The 25364-nt window shown below is 52.6% G+C and overlaps 9 protein-coding genes across 9 annotated transcripts; 6 read left to right on the top strand and 3 right to left on the bottom strand.

Moving 5' to 3' along the window:
• Positions 1-1204: 1204 nt before the first annotated feature.
• On the top strand, positions 1205-4505 carry SERCA (Calcium-transporting ATPase sarcoplasmic/endoplasmic reticulum type; the record flags this gene model as incomplete). The annotated part of the gene is made up of 4 exons (XM_014691135.1): positions 1205-1322; positions 1479-1636; positions 1726-4349; positions 4406-4505. The coding sequence occupies 4 exons, from the start codon at positions 1205-1207 to the stop codon at positions 4503-4505; spliced, it is 3000 nt and encodes a 999-aa protein (XP_014546621.1).
• Positions 4506-4893: 388 nt separating this feature from the next.
• Positions 4894-5742, bottom strand: PUP3 (Proteasome subunit beta type-3; the record flags this gene model as incomplete). Its single annotated transcript, XM_014691134.2, has 4 exons — positions 4894-5037; positions 5149-5600; positions 5663-5681; positions 5740-5742. The coding sequence occupies 4 exons, from the start codon at positions 5740-5742 to the stop codon at positions 4894-4896; spliced, it is 618 nt and encodes a 205-aa protein (XP_014546620.2).
• Positions 5743-6875: 1133 nt separating this feature from the next.
• Aspscr1 (Tether containing UBX domain for GLUT4) lies at positions 6876-8463 on the top strand (the record flags this gene model as incomplete). Its single annotated transcript, XM_014691133.1, has 2 exons — positions 6876-7012; positions 7083-8463. 2 exons carry the CDS (start codon positions 6876-6878, stop codon positions 8461-8463), a joined length of 1518 nt encoding a protein of 505 aa, XP_014546619.1.
• A 616-nt stretch (positions 8464-9079) lies between these two features.
• Positions 9080-9802, bottom strand: rpl36 (60S ribosomal protein eL36; the record flags this gene model as incomplete). Its single annotated transcript, XM_014691132.1, has 4 exons — positions 9080-9160; positions 9228-9309; positions 9510-9610; positions 9746-9802. The coding sequence occupies 4 exons, from the start codon at positions 9800-9802 to the stop codon at positions 9080-9082; spliced, it is 321 nt and encodes a 106-aa protein (XP_014546618.1).
• A 372-nt stretch (positions 9803-10174) lies between these two features.
• Positions 10175-11242, top strand: TMP1 (Thymidylate synthase; the record flags this gene model as incomplete). Its single annotated transcript, XM_014691131.1, has 2 exons — positions 10175-10293; positions 10354-11242. The coding sequence occupies 2 exons, from the start codon at positions 10175-10177 to the stop codon at positions 11240-11242; spliced, it is 1008 nt and encodes a 335-aa protein (XP_014546617.1).
• Positions 11243-14122: 2880 nt separating this feature from the next.
• On the top strand, positions 14123-14740 carry G6M90_00g097250 (uncharacterized protein; the record flags this gene model as incomplete). The annotated part of the gene is made up of 2 exons (XM_014691130.1): positions 14123-14475; positions 14563-14740. The coding sequence occupies 2 exons, from the start codon at positions 14123-14125 to the stop codon at positions 14738-14740; spliced, it is 531 nt and encodes a 176-aa protein (XP_014546616.1).
• A 1104-nt stretch (positions 14741-15844) lies between these two features.
• On the top strand, positions 15845-17047 carry G6M90_00g097260 (uncharacterized protein; the record flags this gene model as incomplete). The annotated part of the gene is made up of 1 exon (XM_014691129.1): positions 15845-17047. One exon carries the CDS (start codon positions 15845-15847, stop codon positions 17045-17047), a length of 1203 nt encoding a protein of 400 aa, XP_014546615.1.
• Positions 17048-19619: 2572 nt separating this feature from the next.
• artA (14-3-3 family protein artA) lies at positions 19620-22051 on the top strand (the record flags this gene model as incomplete). Its single annotated transcript, XM_066131526.1, has 4 exons — positions 19620-19792; positions 21045-21398; positions 21480-21567; positions 21686-22051. The coding sequence occupies 4 exons, from the start codon at positions 19620-19622 to the stop codon at positions 22049-22051; spliced, it is 981 nt and encodes a 326-aa protein (XP_065987751.1).
• A 1225-nt stretch (positions 22052-23276) lies between these two features.
• On the bottom strand, positions 23277-23771 carry G6M90_00g097280 (uncharacterized protein; the record flags this gene model as incomplete). The annotated part of the gene is made up of 1 exon (XM_014691127.1): positions 23277-23771. The coding sequence occupies one exon, from the start codon at positions 23769-23771 to the stop codon at positions 23277-23279; it is 495 nt and encodes a 164-aa protein (XP_014546613.1).
• Between the last annotated feature and the right edge of the window lie 1593 nt (positions 23772-25364).

Below are 25364 nucleotides of genomic sequence, written 5' to 3' on the forward strand. Positions count from 1 at the left end.
TGCTTGCACGTTTTCTCTCTGTGCAATGTACTTACAGATACTAATACTACAGTAGAAGCCGGTAATGGAGCCTTCAATGTTGGGCTGCTCCACGTTTGAGGAGGCAGTGCTGGCTGGGCACGCTGTCGTGCATCTAGTAGATAATACCTGACCCTGGGCAACTGGAGGGGACCAATGGAGCGCTTAGTGGGAAGCTGACGGGCATCCTCCAGACAGCAATTGTGTGGAGTGAATGACCAGCAGAGGTCTGGTATTACGAACCGAATCTGAGAGGCATGAGCCGGGATGAAGATGCTGGACGTTGCGTTGCGATATGTAAGTACTCAAGTACCCACTACCTATAAGGTACCTCCCACTATAGGATTCCTCCTGCATGTGATCAGGTAACCATTGCCAAAGTTCACGTATCCAAGTACTTCGTGCTTCGGGCATTGTTTTAACAGATACTAGCCCTACGGGCGGTCCTGCAACCAGTTGTTACCTTCCACTGGGTGACCAACCACACGCAACTCCGCGTGGTGGCAGCTGCATGTGTCTGCACCTGCCCTGCACTTCATCATGATTCCAGATGTGTCTTCCTCTTATCTGCACTTGCCGGCAGCTTTGGTGCAGAGCAACCACGGTGGCCTCGGACTTCTCCATGTAGATGTTGACTTCGCCTTCTTAGTAAGCTGGCAGCTGGCAGACTTTAGGCTGACACTGGCCCGACACCTGGCCGATGCTTGGCGGAATGGCCCCTGGCTCTAGGCCCGACTTTGCCGCCATGTGGCCCCAGGCGCCACTACGGAGCCCGCTCCCAGACAAAGCACCTACCAGGCCCTTCGCCTCAGCCGCTACCCACTCCTGGAGTCCTGAAGTTGACTAGCACCACCTCCAAAGCCAAAACGAACACGTATGTACAACTTTTTGCGCTCGCCGGCCTGGCTCACAGAAAGCTGCTTTTCCCTTCATTGTCCGTTTCGTCTTCTTCTCCAGCCTTCTCTACAGACACCACGTGGGGCTGCTCGGATCTGACAAATCGGCCATGTCAAGACGCTGATCTGGCTATTGGAACCTTCTTTACCTTCTCCCCCAACCTTTCGTCTTCCTTTGTCCGTGCTGCTGTGCTCAACATCCCCCGGTCTATACTCGCTCGGCACGTCGCGCAACATCCCATTTCCCTCCTCGCCGAGCTTCCGGTGTCCTGTTCGCCGAGCAAGTCGACATGGAGAACGCCTTTGCCCGTCCCATTGCGACGGTTCTCTCCCACTTCGAAGTGGACGAGCATGACGGTCTTACCAACAAGGAAGTTGAGGAGCTGAGAATCAAGTATGGTCGCAATTGTACGTCATTCCTATCCAAGTGTCGCGCAATCTCTCATTTGCCTCCTATCCGCGATGAAATACCCCATTGCGAACGATCTAGAGTCTCGATGCCGCTCTTCACCCCACCATCATCGTTTTGTACAAATGGTTTTGCTGACTTTGTTGAGCAACTAGCTATCCCCGACGAGCCTCCTACTCCTCTGTGGGAGCTCATTCTGGAGCAATTCAAGGACCAGCTAGTGATTATTTTACTTGGCTCCGCGGCCGTTTCATTTGTTCTGGCACTTTTCGAGGACGAAGGCGGCTGGAGTGCCTTCGTTGACCCCGCTGTTGTGAGTACTCCTGATAGCATATATCGATTCGTAGCTCTACTGAGTGTCTTAACCAATCCGCTTGGCTAACACTTGGTTTCTGCTCTCAGATTCTCACCATCCTAATCCTCAATTCCGTCGTCGGAGTCTCCCAAGAAAGCAGTGCTGAGAAGGCGATTGCCGCCCTGCAAGAATATTCGGCGAATGAGTCCAATGTTATTCGAAACCATGGCCACGTTGCTCGAGTCAAGGCTGACGAGTTGGTTCCTGGCGATATCGTTACCGTAGCCGTTGGAGACCGTATTCCCGCCGATTGCCGCGTCATTGCCATTGAGAGCAATAGCTTTGCCGTCGACCAGGCTATCTTGACTGGAGAGAGTGAGAGCGTCGGCAAAGATGACGAGGTCGTCGTCAAGGATGAGCGTGCTGTCTTGCAGGATCAAGTCAACATGCTCTTTTCGGGAACTACTGTCGTTACTGGGCGTGCCAGAGCCGTTGTCGTCCTCACTGGCTCCAACACTGCCATCGGAGATATCCATGAGAGTATCACGGCCCAAATCTCTGAGCCCACGCCTCTGAAGCAAAAACTCAACGATTTTGGAGACAATCTAGCCAAAGTCATTACTGTCATCTGCATTCTGGTCTGGCTTATCAACATCCCCAACTTCAATGATCCCAGTCATGGTAGCTGGACTAAGGGCGCCATCTACTATCTCAAGATTGCCGTCTCCTTAGGAGTGGCTGCTATCCCTGAGGGGTTGGCTGTTGTCATTACCACTTGCCTAGCCCTTGGTACGCGCAAAATGGCTGCTAAGAACGCCGTGGTGCGCAGCTTGCCCTCTGTGGAGACCTTGGGAAGCTGCAGTGTCATTTGTTCAGACAAGACTGGCACCCTAACCACGAACCAGATGAGTGTCAACAAAATTGTCTACATCAATGAGGCCGGCAATGACCTCAATGAACTCGATGTTGAAGGCACCACCTTTGCCCCCAAGGGAGCCATTACAGCCAATGGCAAGCCCGTGAAGGACTTGACATCGTCGTCAGACACCGTTCGCCAGATGACAGAAGTCGCTGCCATTTGCAACGATGCTCACCTCGCCTATGATTCCCGTACTGCTACCTTCTCCAGCGTTGGTGAGCCTACTGAGGGTGCTCTACGTGCGCTTGTTGAAAAGATTGGACCCTGTCCTCCTAATGACACTCATCTCGAGGACTGCCTCCACCATGCCAGCCACCTGTATGAGAAACAACTTCCCCGTCTTGCCACCTATGAGTTCTCCAGAGATCGAAAGAGCATGTCTGTTCTGGTCCAGAATGGAAAGCAGAAGAAGCTTCTCGTCAAGGGCGCACCCGAATCCATCATCGACCGCTGTTCCCACGCTTTGCTTGGTGCAGACGGTAACAAGGTTGCCCTCAGTGGCAAGCTTTCCGATCTCTTGATGAAAGAAGTTGTTGATTATGGAAACCGTGGTCTTCGTGTTATTGCCTTGGCTAGCATTGACGACGTTTCCAAGAGTCCCTTGCTATCCGCGAAGTCGACTGAGGATTACGCCCGCCTTGAGCAAAATATGACTTTCTTAGGTCTGGTCGGTATGCTGGATCCCCCTCGAGAAGAAGTCCCTGGATCAATCGCCAAATGCAAGGAAGCCGGTATTCGTGTGATTGTTATCACTGGAGATAATCGCAATACAGCAGAGAGTATCTGCCGTCAAATTGGCGTTTTCGGTCAGCATGAAGATCTCACTGGAAAGAGCTATACTGGGCGTGAATTTGAGAACTTGAGTCCCAGTGAGCAGCTTAAAGCTGCCCAGCGAGCCTCTTTGTTCTCTCGTGTCGAGCCTGGTCACAAGTCAAAGTTGGTGGATCTTCTGCAGTCTCTGGGCGAGGTTGTAGCCATGACTGGCGACGGTGTCAACGATGCTCCTGCTCTGAAGAAGGCCGATATTGGTGTTGCCATGGGTTCTGGTACTGATGTCTCCAAGTTGGCTGCCGATATGGTTCTTGCTGACAGCAACTTTGCCACCATTGAAGTTGCCATTGAGGAGGGTCGAGCCATCTACAACAACACCCAACAGTTTATCCGTTACCTCATCTCGTCCAATATCGGCGAGGTTGTTTCCATCTTCCTCACAGCTGCTCTGGGTATGCCCGAGGCCTTGATACCCGTTCAGCTCCTTTGGGTCAACTTGGTTACCGATGGCCTTCCTGCCACCGCCCTGTCCTTTAACCCCTCGGACCACGATATTATGAGGCGCCAGCCCCGAAAGAGAGATGAGCCCCTTATTGGTGGATGGCTGTTCTTGCGTTACCTGATTATCGGAACATACGTTGGTCTGGCGACTGTTGCCGGCTACGCTTGGTGGTTCATGTACAACCCCGAGGGGCCCCAGATTACCTTCAAGCAGCTCTCCCGCTTCCATCACTGCACCGCCGACTTCCCCGAGATCGGATGCCAGATGTTCTCCAACGACATGGCCAAGGCAGGCTCGACTGTGTCACTGTCTATCCTTGTCGTCATCGAGATGTTTAACGCCATGAACGCCTTGTCGTCGAGCGAGTCACTCCTCTCACTGCCCCTGTGGAAGAACATGATGCTCGTCTACGCCATCGCTTTGTCCATGGCTCTGCACTTTGCCCTCTTGTACATCCCCTTCTTGCAGAGTCTGTTTGCAATTGTCCCACTCAACATGACTGAGTGGAAGGCAGTCGTCGTTATTAGCGCACCTGTCATGTAAGTGCCCTGCAACTTCTATCTAAGCCAGAACTACAAGCTAACGGTTGATACAGTCTCCTCGATGAGGTCCTGAAGTTGATTGAACGCAATTTCTTCATGCAGACAACAACACATGAGACGACGGAGGGCATCAAGGGCAAGAAGGAGATATAGACGAATAATGAAAGACAAATAAAAAGAAGAAGTTATATAGACGCGGAAACAATGTTTTGCATGAATGGCCTAAGCTAGATGGTAGACACATGTATGATAGCCTGCCAGCGAGAGCTGGGGGAATTTTAGGTGTACTTTGCAGCGGCCGGTGTTTGTACTACTTCAATAAAAGCATTTGGAGTTACAGTCAGAACATGGTTGACGCGTCGCTGAAAAGCATGCAATAGGGCCGAATAATTTGTTGGTAGTAAATTGTAATTCTTTGGTTTATTCCATCTCGACGCCAGCCGAGCATCTAGATATTCGTACAGCGCATTCCAATCCTGCGATTCCTCAGTGCGCACTCCATCATGTCCGAAGCCGTTCCTCGGCCTCACCGACAACTCGTTTAATCCTGTCTACCCTTTAGTAATCTCTTGGTAACCTTGTCCTTCTCAATGATGTACACATGTGCGCCCCATCCAGAAAGGGCATCTCGATCGACAGCATTCAAGAGCGCCTGCGAGATGGTTTCGAAAAGAGCATCAGGACCCTAAGCAAACTGTTTTAGCAGAAATCCTCCCCGCCATGCATAGTCACACGAGGAAAAAGAAAAAGTGCATTACGAGAAAAAAAACGGCAAGAAGAAGAGGGGAAAACATACCATGTCCTCCTCCCACAAACCCTCACACATACCAAACAATTGCTCCGACGCCGTGCCCGAAACGATAAAGTCCTTTGCAAAATCAATGCATCCTATGCTGTCGAAGCCGCAGATGAAGGGCTTGCCCGTCTTGGGATCCAGCCCCGCCACGACGGGGGACACAAAGTACGGGCCGAAGCGGCGCTCGTATAGCGACGAGGAGACGAGGTTGGCAAAGGTCCGGGGCGCGATGGCGCGCTCCTCGCGGAGGCGGTACATGTTGACCTTGTAGCGGAAAAGGTCGGCGACGGTGCCGACGTCGGTTGCGAGGCCCGTCAGGCCCAGGAATACGTCGCCGTACTGGAAGATCTTGGGGAAGTTGTTGGATACGGTGAGCGCCTGGAGGCCCAGGCGGAGGTCGCAGGCTATGGCGACGCAGTCTTTGCCGACCATGGCGACGCAGGCGCCGCCGTCTATGGGAATCGTTGGTCAGTACGTACGGGGTTGGCAAGGAGAAGGGACGCGGGCTACCAACTGATGGAGAAGGGGGATGACTGGCGGTAGAGTTAGCCTTTGATGCTGTGATGGGATGGAGGAGCGGTTGGGGCGTACCATGGTGCTGGGTGAGGAGCTGCGGATCGAGCAGTTGCTCTGGAGGGGCGCTGAGGTTGATCAATCGATGTCTTTGGGGGTAGTGAAGCCTTTGGCGGGAGGTTCGTGATGGTGGTCGTGGAGGATTGTGTGGCACGGCGGTTTCGAAGCTCCCTGGTTGCTGTGAATGAATGTCGTCGTGGTAGCTCAGCTCCGGCACCGAGAACACGGAGCGAGCGCCTGCAGCAAGGCAAACGCACTGGCGTGGCCGAACGCTGACTGGTTCGGTGGAGACGCCTGGATCTGGAAAGAGCGGGTGGCCGGCTCTGATTGGTTGGAGCTGCGGTGCTGTTGCTGCTTTACCTCACCACGGCTGCCTGCCAGTCAACGTTCGGAGTATGAGAAATCGCAGAGAGTGTCGAATTTTCTCTAATTTTATTTGGGAAAATCTGACACTTTGAATGGAGGTATCCTGTTATTTTGTCTGTCCGACACAGCAGCTACTCCCACGCGCCCGCCTTATGTGGGAACAGTCCGGCTGTCAGGGGGTAGACTCTGTGGCCCTCTATCTGACTATCACGCGCTACATGGTACTACGGAGTCCTTTCAGATATTAAAATAATAATAAGCATATTAGTATATCCTTGTCAACGGGTGAATTTCTCTTATAATCGATTACTCGGGAGATATCTTGTGTGCTGCAACTGCTAGTTGCCTCTGATTGGCTGAAGCTCAAGTGTTTACCTCACCGAAGGCTGCCTGATGGAATCTGGATCCTGGAGGCTTCGAGAAGAAATGACGAGCGGCCACGCCCACGTCCCTTGATGAGTGAGCAGCCTACAAGCTGTTCGATTTCAGAGCTTTCTCCAGTTCACAGGCGCTCAATTAATGAACTTTAAATAGAAACCTAATGCTTTGTTTGCGTCTCTCACATGAATTTACCTCGTGTCTGAAGAGGTAAGGTACCCGACGTGGACATCTGACACCCACCAGTTACTTCACCCCACCATAGACCAAAGACCGCATCGCCTAGCATCACTGCCACAGGACTACCGTGTCTTATCCATCGTCACAACTGCATATAACTCAGCCCTCTCTCCTCGAGACTGTCGGGCTCACTCTTGGCTCCTCTCCCACACATCCCCGCCCTCGAAAGGATGGCATCTCATGTCGTCGTCATCGCCACCGACCTGCGCAGGGCGACTGTCAAGGTCAACCCTGGTACCTATCTCTCCGATGTGCTAGACCAAGCTTGCCAGAAGCTCAACCTCTCCAGCGACAAGTACCTTGTCAAGTAAAATCGCCCTCTTACCGCTTCTGCGCTCCGCATGCCAGTCCTGTTCTTAAACTAACATTGTCCACAGACACAAACAGAAGCAGGTCGATCTCTCGGTGCCCTTCCGAACATCAGGCCTTGCTGGCGGCGCAAAGCTCGAGCTCGTTCTACGCTCCAAAACCCCGTCCGCCGTCCAAATCGCCCTTCAAATCCCCCAACCCGATGCCAAAGAGATTCCAGGCGGCCGCTTAATCAAGAAGTTCCCCTCCGACCTGACGCTATGGAAAGTCATGCGCCAGTTTGAAAGTGGAGAGGCGAGCGCGGGGAAGAATGTCAACATCACCGCGAGGGGGTATGCGAATACAACAAGTGGGAGCGGACAGCTGTATTATGAGACACCTGTTTTGAATATTATGGGGAGGGAGTTTTCGAGTTTTCCGGAATTTCAGAAGACGTTGGCGCAGTTGGGGCATAACTCGGGCAATGTGTTGATTCGGTTGGGGTACAAGAGGACTGAACAGACGCTGTTTGAGGCCATGGAGAAGATTAGCACCTTTTTCAAAGATGGTGAAGAGAACAGCGGGTCTGACGTCAAGGTTGATGAAACAAAGACGGAAGAAGCCAGGGAGGAGAGTCAACAGCAGGGTGATACAACAATGACCGACGGTGTGCCAGAACCAGAGGTCGCTCAAGAAGATTCAGCACAGTCACAACCTGAGCCTGAGCCTGTCCTCTCAACTGCACCGGTGGAACAAGATGCTCCTAAAGAGTGTGCAACGGCCTCCTCACCCACAGCACAGGATCCGTTTCAGCCCATCAACGTCTTCCTTGCGCCAACAGGAACTACACCCGCTGCGGCGCTGGTACCAGCCTCAGAGACGGACTTCACCCCAACCATCGCCCACGCCCAACTCCATCAGGCCCGGCTTCTAGAAAGCTCGCGGAACAAACGGCTCCTCTCAGACAAGGAACTAGAAGAGAAGGCCGCCGCGGAAGAAGCACGCATCGCCTCCATTCAATCCATCCTCGTCAAGGTTCGATTCCCCGACAATACCAGCAGCGAATGGCAGGTCAGCCCCAGCGAGACGGGGGCATTCTTGTACCAAGCCGTGAGACACGTCATGGCAGATGCTACGCAGCAGTTTCACCTCGTCCTCCCCGGCGGTAAGGACATCATCAAAGACAGCAACGCGGAAAATCATAACCTTGTCAAGTCGTATAAACTATCTGGCCGGGTCCTCGTCAATTTAGTGTGGGAAGATAGTGTACCGGCAGCAATCAGAAAGCAGCCCTTCCTCAGGGCAAATGTCGCGAACCAGGGGCAGGCTGTCAAAGTGCCTGATCTTCCAAAAGTCGACGATGCACCTGAGCCGGGTCCCGCGACGGAGGCGCCCAAGAAAGAGAACAAGAAGGACAAGGGAGATGGGACGACGAAAAAACCGAAGTGGTTTAAGTTGGGGAAGAAGTGAGTTGATAATGTTATTGCATGACTTGGCGTTTTATTTCGAATGTATAGGGTAGAGTTTAGATGAGCGAACGGTTATGAAAATGGTGTAGTAATTACACATGACAACATTATGAAGTTGAGCTAGATGAACATTTGAGAATCGGGGACTCCTTGGAAAAGAAGGATTGAAAGTCACGCTGCATTCATACTAAGTACTGGGAGTGATGTTGGCATGTGCATCTCGGCTGTACCATATACAACAATGAATTTTGGGAAACGATGAACGGAGATGCATGTTCTTTAGGAAATTTACCATGGTATTCCAGTTGACAATGAGAAGAGTTGGCAAAATATGGTGTCACATTCATTCAAGCATCACAAAGACCAGAATCCACAAATTCGAGAAGGTTAATTTTGGTATTCCAACGAAGCAGTAGCTATTTCACGTCCCTAAGATCCGCAAAACAAGCCTTCTCAGCTACTTCTCCGGCCGCAATGCATCCCATGTCATGACCCCCACGCCGGTTTTTACATGCTTTCCCAAAGGGGAAAAGAAAGCGGCTTGCTTTTTCTCCCATTTTTGCAACCCGATAAAAAGTTTCCCATTTCAAAATCATTTCATCCGTCTAGAATGCGATTTAGTGGGCGGCGCGGCGGGACTCGGCGATGACGCGCTGCAGCTCGTCGACCTTCTTCTTGGCGCGGCCGAAAGTACCGAGCTGTGATCTGGTCAGCATCCACGACACAGAACGAGAGCGATGAAGGGTTTGTGAGAAAAAAACGTACTCTCTTCTTGGCGAGCTTACGGGCACGCTTGTCCTTGGAGTTGCGGAGCAATTCGATGACGCGGCGCTCATAGGGGGCAAGACTGCATCCAAGTTAGCTTGGGTTCGAGGCTTCGTGGGATGAAAAACTCCATTCGGCAGAGAAATTCATCGAATGGACTGGCGGGTTTGCAATCGAAGCCGGCATCCAGTCTTGCACACATGGACCCGTGTTTCCCATCCATTCAATGATTTCGCTCCGCTCGAATTGTCATTTTTTCGCAGTGGTTGTGTTGCGACTTACCCAGCAACCTCCTTGACGACCTCACGGACGAAAGCGGTGCGCTTGCTCAGGTGGCCCTTGGTGCGGGAGACACGGGGCTTGACGACACGAGGGGTGGTTTTCTATAAAAGGCGAAGAAAAAAAAGCACAAAATGTCAGCGTCCATCGTCTGCTTCGGCAACAGGAACCACCTCGCGGAGGACGAGGGGAGAGCGTAGCAGAGATCCTCCACGAGGTGAGACTTTGACAACACGTACGTGGCCGCGGTTCAGACCAACGGTCAGACCGGTTTTGGCGGGAGCTTCCTTGGCCATCTTTGTCGATTGGTGATGGGGTTGTCGACTTCGGCGTTGGGTGATGTCGAGGAAAGGAATATCACCAAGTTCGGAGACGGGGTCCGTAAATTTCGGTGGATGGCGCACACACCACACTGCACATTCGAGAAATTTTTCGAGTTGTGGGTCACGTGCGCGAGGGTAAGCGAAGGTGAGCTGTACTCCGTAGGGAGCTTTGGTATCGGGGGTACGGGAGTTTAATAACCCGGCCTGAACGATTGCTGCCCCACAGCGGGTTTGGCACTTGGCTCCTTCGGGAGCGGGGCATCTTCCCAAGTCGCGTCGACGGGCTCCTTGGACCGCGTCGCTCTTTTTGCTGCACATGCTATAGACGAGAACCCTCAGTTGAAGATGACTTTACAGAATGGCGTTGCTCCCAACGGAGCTACCTGTGCCAAGAGGCACGAAGAGTACCAGTATCTTGATCTGATTCGGGAAATTCTAGAAGAAGGAGAACAAAGACCTGATCGGTGAGTTGCAACAGCCGCGTTGTTCACTACGTCACCCCCACTAACAGGATGACTCTGCAGGACGGGAACCGGCACTATCAGCATTTTTGCCCCTCGACCTCTCAAGTTCTCACTGAACCGGGACGGCACTCCTATTCTTCCACTTCTTACCACCAAACGCGTGTTTCTTCGTGCTGTGGTTGCCGAGCTGTTGTGGTTCATCGAGGCCAACACTTCATCCAAGGCGCTGAGCGACGTCGGCGTCAAGATCTGGGACGGCAACGGTTCCCGCGAGTTCCTCGACAACCTAGGCCTCACCCACCGTGAAGAAGGAGACCTGGGCCCCGTCTACGGTTTCCAATGGCGTCACTTTGGAGCAGAATACGTGGACGCCAAGACGGACTACACAGGCCAGGGCGTCGACCAGCTCGCAGACGTTATTGACAAGCTCAAGAACAAGCCGTACGACCGTAGGATAATCATCAGTGCGTGGAACGCCCGTGATTTGCATCTCATGGCGCTCCCGCCCTGCCATGTGTTTGCTCAATTTTACGTCTCATACCCCAGCCGAAGACGGCGGAACGGCAAGGCCTCTTCCACGGAAACAAATGGCGGCGCAACGAGCACGGCGCCTGAAAAGGGCCATCTACACTGCCAATTGTACCAGAGATCTTGCGACATGGGTCTCGGCGTACCGTTCAACATTGCCAGCTACGCTCTGCTCACCCACATGATTGCCCATGTGTGCGATTTAGTGCCCGGCAGCTTGACACATGTCATGGGCGATGCCCACGTTTACGCGGACCATGAAGACGCTCTCAATATTCAGTTGGAAAGAGAACCACGCCAATTCCCGGAGGTAGAAATCGCGCGGGAGAAGGGATGTGGTATCGACGGGTGGAAGGTGGAAGATATCATTGTCAAGGGGTATGATCCGCACAAGACAATCGCCATGAAGATGGCTGTATAAGATGACGATGGACGAAATTTGCGAATGAATTACGTTGATTTTTTTTTTCACGGTATGCGGGCGGGAAATCTTGGCACACTCGGTGCAACGTGGTATAGGTATGGGCAAATACCTAACGCTATTAATGATTGGATGCATTAAGAAGCAGTGCTTTCGTGTTTGGTATGGATAGATGGTATATTCGCTTGATGCGTTGTATATCGTATAGACTGCGGTAGATGGAATACGAAGTTCAACCTTCAGTGAGCTTTAACAACGACCTGAACGATTCTTTCGCTCGACCAGCGAGGCTACATGTGTTTCTCACCAGGGTACGTCTCGAACCTACCTTGTCTGAAGTGCAATCCAGGCGACGGGCAAAAACGTCCGCCAATAGCCACGCCTTTACAGCCTGCGGGCATGCTAGAATTATGGCGAAAACAAGATGATCTCTTATGCGAGCGTCATGACGGGCACATGGCCGGGATCGCGGTTTCCGACGTTGTGCAACGCCATGGGATAAGTTTACCCCAACATGATAATCTAATACTGAGTGTCCGATTATACACCGTCCTCCCGTCCGCGGGTTACAATGCACCTGGCTGACCGCACTGCGAAACGAACAAGTCCCGGTATGTACATGCGCCCACCACGTGGGTTCATCTGACCGGCCGGTGGAGCATGTTTATTCTCGCAAGCACGCAGCCGACGATCTGGCGATCTTGGTTCTCGCATTCTGCGTGGCTTTCTCGGCCGGGTGTGCTGAGATGTACACTTGGGCGACTAGCTAGTAGAGGCAACATGCTTCCTGTAGCGACGGCAGAGAAGTCCAAGGACTGCCGTGGACATGGTTTGAGGGGGATCGACAAGTCGGTAAACTTGGCTTCCCGTTCTGTGGTGTCCGTCGGCGATTATTTCATCACGTCCTTTCTCTGGCTGGGCGCATAAAACATGTGCGGTTACACGATGGAAGCGGCCAAGAAGCGATCGCCAGCAACGGTTCGGCGGGATTCCACTGCCTAAGTTGGAAGGTCTCGGCGGAAGATGGGAAACGGCAGAGGACAAATTGACGGACGCTCTCTGCCCACCCTGGAATGATAGAGACGCGGTTTTTTTGTGTTTTCTGCCGACCTGTCTGCCGTCGTATCAGCTGGATCGCGGCGCACATCTCGATCACGGTAGAGTCGTGAGCCACCCCCGAGACCCAACCAGCTCCGTCAGTGTGGCCGCATGGTGTGTAGAAAGGGCCCTGCTGAGGCTGCAAATCGTATGGGCCTGAATATCTTGGTGCCTGACATTCCGCGTCGCCAGGGGGGGATACTACCCCCGGATAGCGATGCGGGTGGCGGCAGCCTTTTTGGCAGGGAAGGCATTCAGTGGGGGGGGATTGGATGCCGCGTTCTTGATGCGAGTCAATCAATACTAATACTAGTGAAAGATGGCTCTTGAGAGTCGAATCTGTCGTCGTCCTCTCACCAAGACAGATGCTGAATGCCAAATGCCAGCCAAATGCCGCAGCATTTCTCACCGCTCGGTCACCTGATCAATTGATAGCCCGCCTTTCCAATCCACGGACGGGCATTCCAGCATTGCATCATTCCATTATCCATCCATCCATCCATCCCTCGAGGAGCCAGTCAGTCAATCGGTCTATGGACAAGGTCAGCCCCGGCAATCCAGTCGTAACAGATTGAGCCCTTTTCTCCGTCTACGATCGGCAGCCCAGCCCCATCGAGATGAGACGTGGTATGCCCAATCACAACACATGATATTCGAGTTTCCCCTGCCCATCACTGCTGCGTCTCCAATTCTTTCGCCGGGCTATTTTCTTTGCCATCCTGTTGGTTGTCATGTTTGCACACGTCGCTTCAGGAGGCGAAACATTGTGTGGATTTTGCTTTTTAGCGTTCGTCTGTTCTTCCGACGGTCGACCGAGTATCGCGATTCGCCACCACAACCCACGCAGCATCCGGTTTACGCGCGTATGAGCAGCAGCTGAGAGAGACATGTGTGGCAGACGGCAGCATTGTTTGCTCATGGGCCGTACAATGCAGTCATTCTCTGCTACACTCCCCAAGCAGGACACGGCACAAGGTCTGCAGGCGTAGCGTTGCGCGATCGACAGGGCTGGGAGTCATTATACTTCTTGTCTTTTGCAATCCTACCCGTCGATCCATTCACCTGTGATGTAGACACGTCCTTCAGAGGATAACATATGAGAGCATCCAGAGAGAGAAAAAAAAAAGATTGTTCAACCAGCACGACACGTAAGCCCATCTCCACACGAGTCACGACCGGTTCGTCTCAGAAGACAATCGCGCAGTTCTTGTACTCTTCCGAATATATTCTCTGTCAAAGTACAGCAAACTTTGGACATTTACCAGTATTCCGATCACATAAAGTTTATCGCCCCGTACCCACGTTTTCCACCACACCGTCTCCGTTCTCCATTGATATGCAGCCGAGTGGTGTGAACCGGCCCAGGCACCATCCATTAACTGGTCTCGGCGCTTTGTACCAGTCTTGTAACTATCTCATGTTTGCTGGCCCGTCACTTGTGCGGCAGCCGTATCAGGAAGTGATGTGTAGTACCGTTGCTCACTCAGATGGCTGTATTACCCGTGTCCAAACCGCGCCCCCATCCCCTTTGCGTAAATCCCTTTCCATCTTGTTATACTTTTGCTATTTATAACATCCATCCTTCCTCCGTTTCCTCTCTTGCAAACACCGTATTCTTTTTTCTTTTTCTTTATTTTTCCATTCTTTTATAAATCCGTACTCTCGGCTTTCTTTATTCCAGAACTTTGACAGTTCGTTCCTGGTGCGAGTCATCAATATAGAAAACAAAAGAAGCAAAGAAAAATACAGAAAATGAAGTCCACTCTCTTCTTTCTGGCCACGATGCCGGCCGCCTTCGCCACCAAACTGGCATATACGCCTCCTGCCGCCCTCGCCGTCAAAGCCGAGGACCCCCAAAACAAGTGTGTCCTGCCAGCGGACTACCATGTCAAGAGCTTTACCGCGACGACCAACGGCACGGGTGACGGCTTGACCTCGTACCAGTTCAAATTCCTGGACACGACTACAAACTCGTCGACCAGCTGTGAGTACGGTCCTGCGTCCAAAGCCCAGGATTCAAGCAGCGGGGGCACACTGCCGCGGTACTCCTGTGAGAGTGCAGACGTGAGCTTCATTTGGCAGGGTCAGACGAAGAAGCTATCCATGATTCAAAAGGTCTGCCCTGATGACAAGGGGTAAGTCTCTCCCCTCTCACACCCGTCTTTGAATATTTGCTCCCGTGGGTATCTTGTTTCGATGCTGATAGCAATGGCCCCCATCAGCCAAGCCGAGTACGAAGTTGCCGGGTCCGTCGTCATTCCCCTGACTTGCAATCTCAATGCTTGCCAGGCCAATGCTACCGACTACACGGGTACCTTCAACAGCCTCAACGCTGTCAAGCAAACTCCTCCGGCCAGACGCCAGCGCGGCGTTGCGTGGTCCTATGACCTGGCCAACTAAGCTTGGGGCTTGGGGACTCGGATGAGGTGACGAGGGAGAAAGAGCAATAGTGCCACGTTCGGTATGGCAAGCTCCCGACTATTGTCGCCGAATTAATGAATACGCCTTTTGCTACTCGGTATATATTGTTTTGCGTCGCCCATCTTTGACCCCTTCGCGGTGGGTTTCATGTTGCAAACCCCTGCGTTGGAAAAAGGGAGAGTTTGAAGCGGCGCGATTGCATGTCCCACATGCAGCTTTTGGAATGTACAGTTCGATACGCTACTATAGAGATTGTCGGAAATTCGAGACCCTAAATTGGTATACTTTTTCTGGTGAGCATTACTGCACTGATGTCGCATGTCGTATGCCAGTCGTCTATGTGAGTGGTTGCAAAACGTCAACTGGTGCCAAGAAGTTAGTTACCTTGTGCCCGTTTCCATCACGCACCCATGGGCCATGGCCGCATTGTATTCCCCAGCCAATTAACCCTCTCCGTGATGAATGTTCCTGGTCTCGCGCCCCCTGCATGGCTTGGCTTCCCTTTTCCCTTCATTTTTGGCCTTGCTGTCAAGCTGGGCTGACCCGGTGCCAAACATGGGCAGGTGCAGCGCCCCGCACCTCCTTCACTCCGCACTTTTGGCGCATCAGGACTGCCCACCACGCCGTGTCATAGTACAAAACAGTCACGAGTCCACTTCTTGCTTACGCTTTCAGCTTTCTTGGCTGACCACTCGTGTTTTGCCTCGACCAGACCGTTTCACGGTGAGCATTCCTTGCCATTGACATGTATTTTACTTAGGGGCGGCCCCCCTTTGCAACGCGCTCGTTGTCGCCGTTGCGCTGCTTCTGAGATTGAATTGACGATTGTAATTCTTACTTGGTCCTTCGACACGTCGCGATACCCGTGCTGCGTCTGCCGATCTGAATCCACCACCGCCGTTTCGGGACGTTGTGGCTGAGAGGAGAAGGCTGCTTTGTTGGGGCTGCGACGACATCAGCCAAACTACTACACCAAAGGGAAGACAAAAGAAGACGAGTTGACAAATACAAAAACGTCTGGCTCCACTTGGATAATGTAAAACGCGGATTCTTCCATTTTACACCTGTCGGATATCTTTCAACATGTGGTCTTGGGCGCTTCTCATACAACCGCTGCTGTGGTGGCGGCTTGCTCACAGTTCTCAGCATCACGTCATAGACTCGCCCTCACCAAATAACGAATCATCGCCGTCAAGCATATCAACGTCGTTGTTTGCGGATCTTGAGCGTCTGTCTAGACTGGTAGACGTGTCGTACTGCATCGGCAGCACCGGCGTCCACAAGCCATTTCAGTGCCTGTCGCGGTGCAAAGAGTTTCCTGGCCTTTCTCTAGCCATGACATGGAGCACCGGGTTTCTCATGGGCGACAGCTGCGGCTACATTGCGGTGGATCATGGGAGCAGATGGATGGAGAATCAAGATGGCGGCGTCTCTGGGGAGAGGAACGGCGCCATCATTGTCGCATTTAGGGGCACATACAGCATCGCCAACACGGTGGTGGATTTGGGCACGATACCCCAGGAATACGTGCCTTATCCCGCCCCAGATGACGATGACAGCGACTTCCTGGAGAACTGTCGTCGCAAGTGCGACAATTGTACCGTCCACATGGGGTTTCTGCACTCGTGGCGGATGGCCAGGGGGACGGTTGTGCCGGAACTCAAGGCGCTGAGGAAGAAGTATCCGTCTTATAAAATCCAGCTGGTCGGGCACAGCCTGGGCGGTGCCGTGGCCTGTCTTGCCGCGCTGGAGCTGAAGCTGTCACTCGGCTGGGACAACTTGGTTGTGACTACCTTTGGCGAACCTCGGGTCGGCAATTACCAACTGGCTCGCTATATCGACAAAGCGTTCCAACTGGACGGCACGAGAAATTTGGAACACAGGACGTACCGCCGTGTGACGCACAATAACGACCCGGTCCCGCTGCTACCTCTGGAGGAATGGGGTTACAGCCCTCACGGCGGAGAGATATACATTTCGAAGCAGGAGCTCCAACCTACCGAAGAGGACATTCGATCATGTGTTGGCGATAGCGATCCGGAGTGTAGTGCCGGTGCTGAGACCTCTTTGCTCGAGGATATGCGTCGACTGCTCCATTTCGCCTCTGCCTCCCCGTCTATTGAGGAGTACATTGTGGCGAGGACCTTGCCGACTCGTCTCAAGATTTGGCAGCTGTTTTTCGCACACCGAGACTATTTCTGGAGACTGGGGCTCTGTGTGCCGGGAGGAGATCCGGCGAACTGGGGACGAGGTTGGTCAGGCGGAATCGAGTCGGAAGAACTGTAGAGGAACCAGATGCGCCGCATTGGTCTGGTGGCTTTGACGGACCAACCATTCGTGGCAATCTTGTCGTTTTTTCAATCGTTTACACTTTGGAAAGCTTAGATACCCGTAACGAAAAATATGTATTTAATGGAGTAATAACTAGGTTTGTATAGTCTAATCAGCCTTATGTAAAATTGCCCTATGTAATATATGTATGTACTACACACGTGCCGTGCACTAAGCTTCTCTAGGTGGGATACAAACAACCTTGTTTTCGCTTTGCAAAAGCCAAAACCGTAGAGAGCATGAAATATGGCTGACACTCTATATATATGTATGGTGCATAAAGGAAATCAACCAACCCTGGACGCATTAAAATGAGGTTATGCTAATCCTGTACGGGCTCTTCACAAAAACAGTCCGTGACACAACAGCCTCGCAAACAACGGTCACGGGTGGAACCAGATCTCAATATCGTAGCCAACCAGATGCGGCAGGGTCAGACCAAGTCGGACAACTCACCCAGGATTTCTCGAACCAGTGACGCGCATCAAGGCTGCCTGCGCTCACTTCGTCATACGTCCCTCATCCTGAGGCTGAGCCACGCGACATTGGTGAAGCCGTCGTTTGTGGTGAAAATCAAGGACGCGTGCTACAAAGAGGGGTAGCCGTATGATGAAATGAGTCACAGTAGCATCTGGGAAATTGCCACCACGGACCTGTAGGAGGCGTGATGCATGCTCCTCCATGAGTTACTGACAGTGATTGAAGGAGGCGCGCAGGGCACCTATCGTCCTGAACGTTGTCCTCAGGTGCTGCTCCGGATGTTCTTGAACTCGCACCATTGTGAGCCAGAACAAATGCCACTCGGTCCAGCCTCACAGACGTATATATCTACAGACGCATATATATATATATATATATGTCGCACATGAAAGCAAGAATCCGGTCCCGAAGGCCTCCTGCTTAAACCAACGTGATAGTTGCTTCCCACTGTGATGTACGGTTGGCATTGACGTGAATCCTCGTCAGCTGTTAGTAGTTACGGCTGGTCAGTGGGGACCTCCAGCGGGTTGGGCCAGCCATAAAGCAACATGGAAACCAGGCATCAGCAGCCAATGCTTGGACGGCGATTGTTTGCTGGTTGGGGTGCCAGGTGACCAAGACGAGACTAATATGATGGCCCATGGAGCATCACCGAAAGAAGCCTCGACTGCCTGGGTATTTGGTGAGACGTAAAAAATGCAAAATGAGGAATGGGCGTCGAAGGCAGCAGGCTCTTGATTAAGTCGGTGGCCGAAATCATCAGTGTATTGTCGCTGAAAGCAAAGATTTTCAGCCGCTCACTGCCTAAAGTAGGTAGGTAAAGACCCTGCTTCTTGGTATTGTGGATGCGCAGAGTGGGATTGATCCGGTAGGGAAGACGGAGTACGGAGTAGTACCGCCAAGTACGGCGTCAAGTTCTGGCCCGTCCAACTGGATGCGACGACCTGGTTGGGTCTGCCATTGTGACGCTAAGCGGCATTGTAAAGGCATTGCTGCAAGGTCGCAAGAGGACTCATGTGCCGAGGACCTGAGGCTCGCGATAGCCCACGTACCACAGATATCGCTTTTGCATAGACATACCAAGTGCGACCATCGCTGGTGTTTTCGGGGTGGACGGAGGAGATGTCGAGGTGTAGCGTTTCTCCTGGATAAGCTGGAGGGAGAATGTAGAGATCGACCAAGGCATGGATGAAAAGAACAACTGACCTTGCCGTGCTGGCGCATATGTTGAGGTACCTGGTACTTGGTGAAGGAACAGACGACCGATGGAACGCTGCATAAAGTAAGGCTGCAGAAGAGGCAAGAATAAAGCTACCAGGTGCCTGAGACAACTTGAAAGGCACCTGGGCTCTAACTTTGGGGTACAGTCCCTAGATGACCTCTGTGCTTTCTCAACTGCCTTGAGTGCCTCGTACCTAAAAAAATATCCAGTAGTAAAATCTTAAAACTTTGCACTGAAGCATCTATGTATTTTGCGTGTGGTCTGAAGTCGACGTCGATTCAATGAAGCGACAATTTAGTTGTTGGGCAGTCATAGCAGAAGAACAAGATTGGGTTGGGTTTACTGACGGCGAGGCAAGAGCGTTTGAGCGTGCGGGTTTGTTGGCAGCGACACGGCCCAAGAAATGTACCAGACATACGGAGTACTACTGGGTCGAAGGGAGGTACCCAGGCGCTTCGCTTCGGACACCTCGTAGGATCGCCGTTTGGAATGCCTGGAGGCCGTTATGCAACAGCAAGTCTGATGCCAGAGCCTCGAAACAACTGCTTGGGTACGTGTTTTTGCTCGACCGTCGACATTCGACACTTGGCGCCGAGAAAGCTTCTCGCGTCGAGCGGCTCATCACCACGGCCGTTTGGGGCAGACAGCAACAGGCCCTTGGTCCTGCAGCCGCACATGTGTCGACCCTTCCCTTGCTGCGTGCCCCAGGTGCCACCACGTCGACACATGTCTTTGTCCAGGTTTGCTTCAATCTTCTGCGACAGCTTGCGGCGACCAGTCCCCGTCGAGATTGATGGGCATACACGTCCCAAGTCGGTATCCACAATGGCTTCGTTCTTCCACGGGCATCCACAAGCCGGACACACACGCGACTCCACCAGTGGCCCAGCCCGCTGGCGCCCGTCCACGTCCCCAGTTCAGTCCACAGTCGTCGCAGCACTTGGCCAGGCCAGCGTCGGCGTCCTAGCGCTGCCAGCCTCGGGTCGTATTGCCGCCGGGTGCGCACCTGGCCAGACGAGCTTTTCCTCAACTTTGGCGACGGAGTCATGGGGGGTTAGAGATGGTGGTGGAAGTGTCTGGTGAAGAGGCACACGGAGCCGGGCTGGTGGCATCATCAAAACATGAGGAATGAACCGCGGACACGACGAGACAAGAGTGCTCTGCCACAGGGCCCTGTTCCGCCGCCAAGTAGCCGCCCGTCTGGCTTCTGACTGAAATCAAATTGCTATGAACACATGCATCTCTCTGCCGACTGTCCAAGTGTGCTCAAGTCATGTCAAGTAGCAAGGAGCAGTCTGGCAAAGGCCACGGGCCCCGAGCCCCGAGCCACGCAAGCCATGGACAGGCAGTTCAGTGTTTGGGATGCGCGGGTGCGTGGCATTGATTATTGAAGCTCTGGCGAATGCCTACATGTACTCCGTATCGTTGGCTCACTTGTGGTGCCAGCCTTGAGCGCTTGACATTGACCGTGCCGCCGTCAATGTCAACATGTCAACTGGTCAAGTCTGCCTCTCTCTGCCCAGCTCCGCCCCAGGGCCCCAGAGCCCGGAGACGGGGGCCCCCCTCCAGAGCCTGGAGGCCCAGCACCCAAACCGAACCAGCTGGCCAGACTTGACCAGTTGACCTCGACCTCGACCACTGCTTCCAGAGGCTCGTGGTCCACAATCAAAATATAAACACCCACCCCCTCATCTCGTCCCTTCAACGCCTTATCTACAGACCCCCCCGAACACGCTTTTTTCCACATTTCTCTCGCATCATCCTTTTTGATTCCCTCTTCGCACTTGTCTCGACACTTTCTCTCCCGTTATCTCTCTATCCACAAAATGACCACTGAGGTACGTTCTTCTCTATTGAGTCTTGCTCCCCCCTCCCTCACCTCCTCTCAAAACTCCCACCGCCGTTGCGGCCCGTGTCTATTGCCTCATCCTGCCCGCGAGCGTGGCTGCGCAAGCTTGCAGCTCCGGCTCCGGCTCGTTACGGCGTATCCTTGGTCATATATCGACATGTTCAGTCAATCCCAGCTGCCAGACGCCGGCGACACCCCTTGCCTCCCCTCATTCTACCGCTGCCTGCGTTACGCTTTGATCCATTGGTGCATGATGCTGACGATATTTCTTCTCTTTAGCGTGAAAGGTTTGTCCGCCTACACCTGATCCAGAGACTTGTGCCTCTTCTCTCAAAGAAAACAAGAAAAATCTCCCGCGTCGCTGGCCGGAAAGACTGACATTTTTTCGATGTGCAATATAGCAAGACCTTCCTCGCCCGCCTCTGCGAGCAGGCTGAGCGCTACGATGAGATGGTCACCTACATGAAGGAGGTTGCCAAGCTCGGCGGTGAGCTGACCGTCGACGAGCGTAACCTCCTCTCCGTCGCCTACAAGAACGTCGTTGGCACCCGCCGTGCCTCGTGGCGCATCATCTCTTCCATTGAGCAGAAGGAAGAATCCAAGGGTTCCGACAAGCACGTCTCTACCATCAAGGAATACCGTTCCAAGATCGAAACAGAGCTGGAGAAGGTCTGCGAGGATGTTCTCAATGTTCTGGACGAGTCTCTCATCCCCAACGCTGCCTCTGGCGAGTCCAAGGTCTTCTACCACAAGATGTACGTAAAAACTGCTCCAGCCGGTTGCTCATGCACAAACAGTGTCTCCATAGATTGCTAATTGTCCTTCTCCGCTAATAGGAAGGGTGACTACCACCGATACCTTGCTGAGTTTGCCTCGGGTGAGAAGCGCAAGGGCGCTGCCACTGCTGCTCATGAGGCTTACAAGGTTAGTAAATATCGCACGCTGCAGTTGCCTAATAAATCGTCCAATGACGGCGCGCATAACAATTGATCATTCCGTACTCCTTAAAGCTCTTGATGCTAACCCTCTGAAAACTCTTTAGAACGCCACCGACGTTGCTCAGACTGACCTTACTCCCACTCATCCCATCCGCCTGGGTCTGGCTCTGAACTTCTCAGTCTTCTACTACGAGATTCTCAACTCGCCCGACCGTGCTTGCCACCTCGCCAAGCAGGCCTTTGACGATGCCATTGCCGAGCTCGACTCACTCTCTGAGGAGTCCTACCGCGATAGCACTCTGATTATGCAGCTGCTGCGCGACAACTTGACGCTGTGGACTTCATCCGACAACGCCGAGGCCGAGGGCGCTGGTGCTGCTGATGCCCCCAAGAAGGAGGAGGGCGAGGCTGCGGACAAGCCTACTGAGGAGGCCAAGGCTGAGGAGCCCGCGCCTGAGGCCACCAACTAAACTCTTTTTTTCTCACATCTCCGATATCATGAGCATTTCGGCAAAATGGTACCGAGATGCGATTTTGGGCTGGCTTGTTCTCGCATATTAACCTCTATTGTACACGAGAACAGCTGGATCGTGTTTTTTAGGGCTGGCAGGCAGGTGAATTTTGCGCCGGTGCGCAGATGCGTCGATGTTTTATTTTACGGCAAACGCGTGGAGGGGTCAAGGTGGTCCTTGTTATCGACTAGGGAAAAATGGAAATTGTTATGGTCACGGATTGAATTCGTACGTTTTCGCCCCATTTCACCTTTTCGTTGGGCCAGAAAGCCTTTGCTGGTAGTCTAGTCTCTTGTCAGGCGAGACTTTTCTCATCAGCAACGCTTTTTTCCGGGTACTTGCCGTATCACGGATGATCCCTTCCACCACGAGAGTTTTGCCCCTGGTGTCGTTGTTTTCCATGTCTGGTTTGACGACTCGCCGACTCGAGTCAATGCAAATGTTGCTGTTGGTTTTTCTTGGTGTCCTTGTTTTTGCCTCTTGCCCCTCCCCCATTTCATTATTGTTATGTCTGTTATTTTTTTTTAGTTGCTGGCTGCTCGTTTTCCTCCTGTATAATGGCTCAGTCTCTCTCGGGAGAGAAGGAATCGTCATGTGGCTGTTGCATCTTCATTTCCCTCCCCCAACGCACAAAAACTAAAAAATCACTTATACCGTTCTCCACGGCCGATAATGAGTGAAGAGACGATGATAGTTTCGTCTCGTGACTGGGGCGGCTTGTATGTAAAGCTGGATTGTGGACAAGTAGTACGTTTCTATGGGGACTGAATTTCCCATGCATGATTCGGTGCTACGTTGCTGGTCTGGTTTACACTCTAGGCGTGGATTAATGAACACTGAAATAAAAATCTAAACTACGTGCCTCTTGGTGTGATTGCGTAGGGGAAGATTGTGGGTTTGTAGTCACGAAGTATGGCATTTCATACGAGGCTTTTTGATGCCAATTTGACTGGGTATGATGAATATGCATATTAACCAATTATGCTAGATTAAGTAAATATAAACCGTGAGGGAAAGTATACGTATATACTGCTGACATGCCAGACTCCGTCACCATATGCCCAATATTCAACGCCAGTGCACGAACCGCATGTGTATTGTTCCTGTTTTTTTTTTTCATTGTCTCATCCTGCATGGCTTTGAAATAATCTTCAAGCCGGGTATCATTCTCTTCTGTCCAGTTTCATGAAGTGGCTGCGCGATTCTGATCTAATAGGCGAGCGGCTCGTTCCAAACGCTCGTGCTTCTCTCTAAGACCTCGACCCGTGCCGACCTTGTCATCGCTGCTCTCTTCACCAAGACCGACTGCTTCTTCGATTGTATCGACGCCTCTTGCGTCCACCGGGGGCGGGGGAGGCGGTGGTGCGCGGTACATGGCAGTCTTGATGGCAGGTTCATGGTCCAGGTCTTCATCTTCAAAACCGCCGAAGCGGCCGCCTGATAGACGACGGGCAATGCGGCGCCAGAATCGGCGGCCCCGAGACATGGCACCAGCGCTATGTTGCCGTTGTGACAAGGAATTCCCAGCAGACGAGTGTGTATCCGAAAGAGAGAAGGCGATGCCCGTGGAACTGGCTGCCGAAGAGGCAGCGTCGTCAAGTGCCGAGGCGACTTCAGAACGCCAGATGAGAATACGGTTCTGAGTTGAGGCAGAAATGTTCGACCCCCGTGCAGCCATGGCTGAAATTTTGGAAGAGACAAGAGGCTAAGGACTTTTGGTCAGGGTCCAAGTGTTGAAGGAAGGAATGCCGTGTGACTCTCCGTCCAAGGTCGGAGACCCAACCAGGAAGTTCTGAAACGGAGGTGCAGAAGTTTCTCTGGATAAGTTGTCCAGTCCAAAGGCTAGTTATACTTTCTTTGGATAATACTACTTCACCCTGTATGAAGAAAGAATTGGGACTTGGACTGCCTCTTGTTTAGTCTAGTCTGTTGTTTTCACGTTGAAATGTTTGTACTCGGCCCTATGAGGCAATGGCGCGGCACTGGTAAGTTTCGGCAGGTATATCGTATGTTAGTGCCGTTGGCGGTTCGGTGTATTGGCAGAGAGTATTTCTTATGTCTGAGTCAATTTCGGCAGGGTACTCGCAATCTCAGATGCTGCCCATACGCCCCGTGACCGACACCAGCTGACTGGAACGGGCGGCAGTCGGGTAGAGGAATTAAATGCGATCGTGAGAAAAATGGTGACCTCGGAAGTGCTAGTTTCTTTGGATCGAGGCTGCGTGGGTTCGGAGCCAGGAGCGTGACTGGGGTAGTTGTGTGGGTGCTGGTGGATTAGTATTTGACTGTTGGCACCAGGTCCAATCAAGCAACCGATATTAACGGTACGTTGGTATAATAGCTTTCAAATGTATGGGTATCTTGCGGATAGGATAGAAGCTGAATGGCGCACGGGGTTGTGTCATCCAAGGAGAGAGGGCAAACGCAAGCGATGTGGACTATAAGAGCTCTGCCTCACGGGACACGCAGATGTGAGCGAGTTATTAGAGGGTGGAGAGTAGGGAAGAAAACGTGTTGGTGTGTGTAGTCATTCGCGAGTAGGTGGGCGTTGTCGACTTTAAGGACCGCTGCGTTGAAGGGGCCTAGCCTCGATGACAGACAGCCTGGTTGGAGACACCTGAGCAAGGGAAACGGCTAAAGGAAGGCCAGAACAGAACAGAGGGAAGCTTCCTAAGCTAACGAGAAGACCGTTAGTCTAGGTCCTATCGCTCGCTGTACAACGGCAGTGGAGGGTGGGCAGGCACATACTAGGGAGTTGTTCGTGAGTAGTAGTATGAGAAGCACATGGATGAAGTCTTGGAGGCGATCGCCTCGGGAGACAGCCGAAGCTTAATCAGAGCAATGGAGATGGGCCTCACAGCACCCATAACACCAGAGCACCACCGCACCCTGGGTTCGTGCAGCAGTATCTCGATGGCGATCGCTGATACGCCAAGGTACAAACATGGAAACTGGAGCCGGTGGTGGTGGCGGAGGAGGCGGCGTCGTGGAGGTCAAGCCGTGGATGGCCAAGATGGGACGATGGATTCTGGTCTCGTGATGGCTCGTGGCATGCGGCAGTCTGCTCACCTGGTTGGAGGAGAGCAAGAGGGCTCAATGACTCTTCCCTTCGCGAGTGGGAAAACAGCCTGGCGTGTTCCTTCCCGCCACCGTTCTCCGTCCCAAGCCTAGAACTCAGAACTGGTGTCTGCGCGGAATACTCCGTATCAAGATGTGAAGATTGAATGATTCTCGATTCCTTGCCCGAAGTTGGTGTTGAGCCTTCTCTGCC

This window comes from Metarhizium brunneum, chromosome 6, assembly GCF_013426205.1.
Source record: "Metarhizium brunneum chromosome 6, complete sequence".
Taxonomy (NCBI): Eukaryota; Fungi; Ascomycota; class Sordariomycetes; order Hypocreales; family Clavicipitaceae; genus Metarhizium; species Metarhizium brunneum.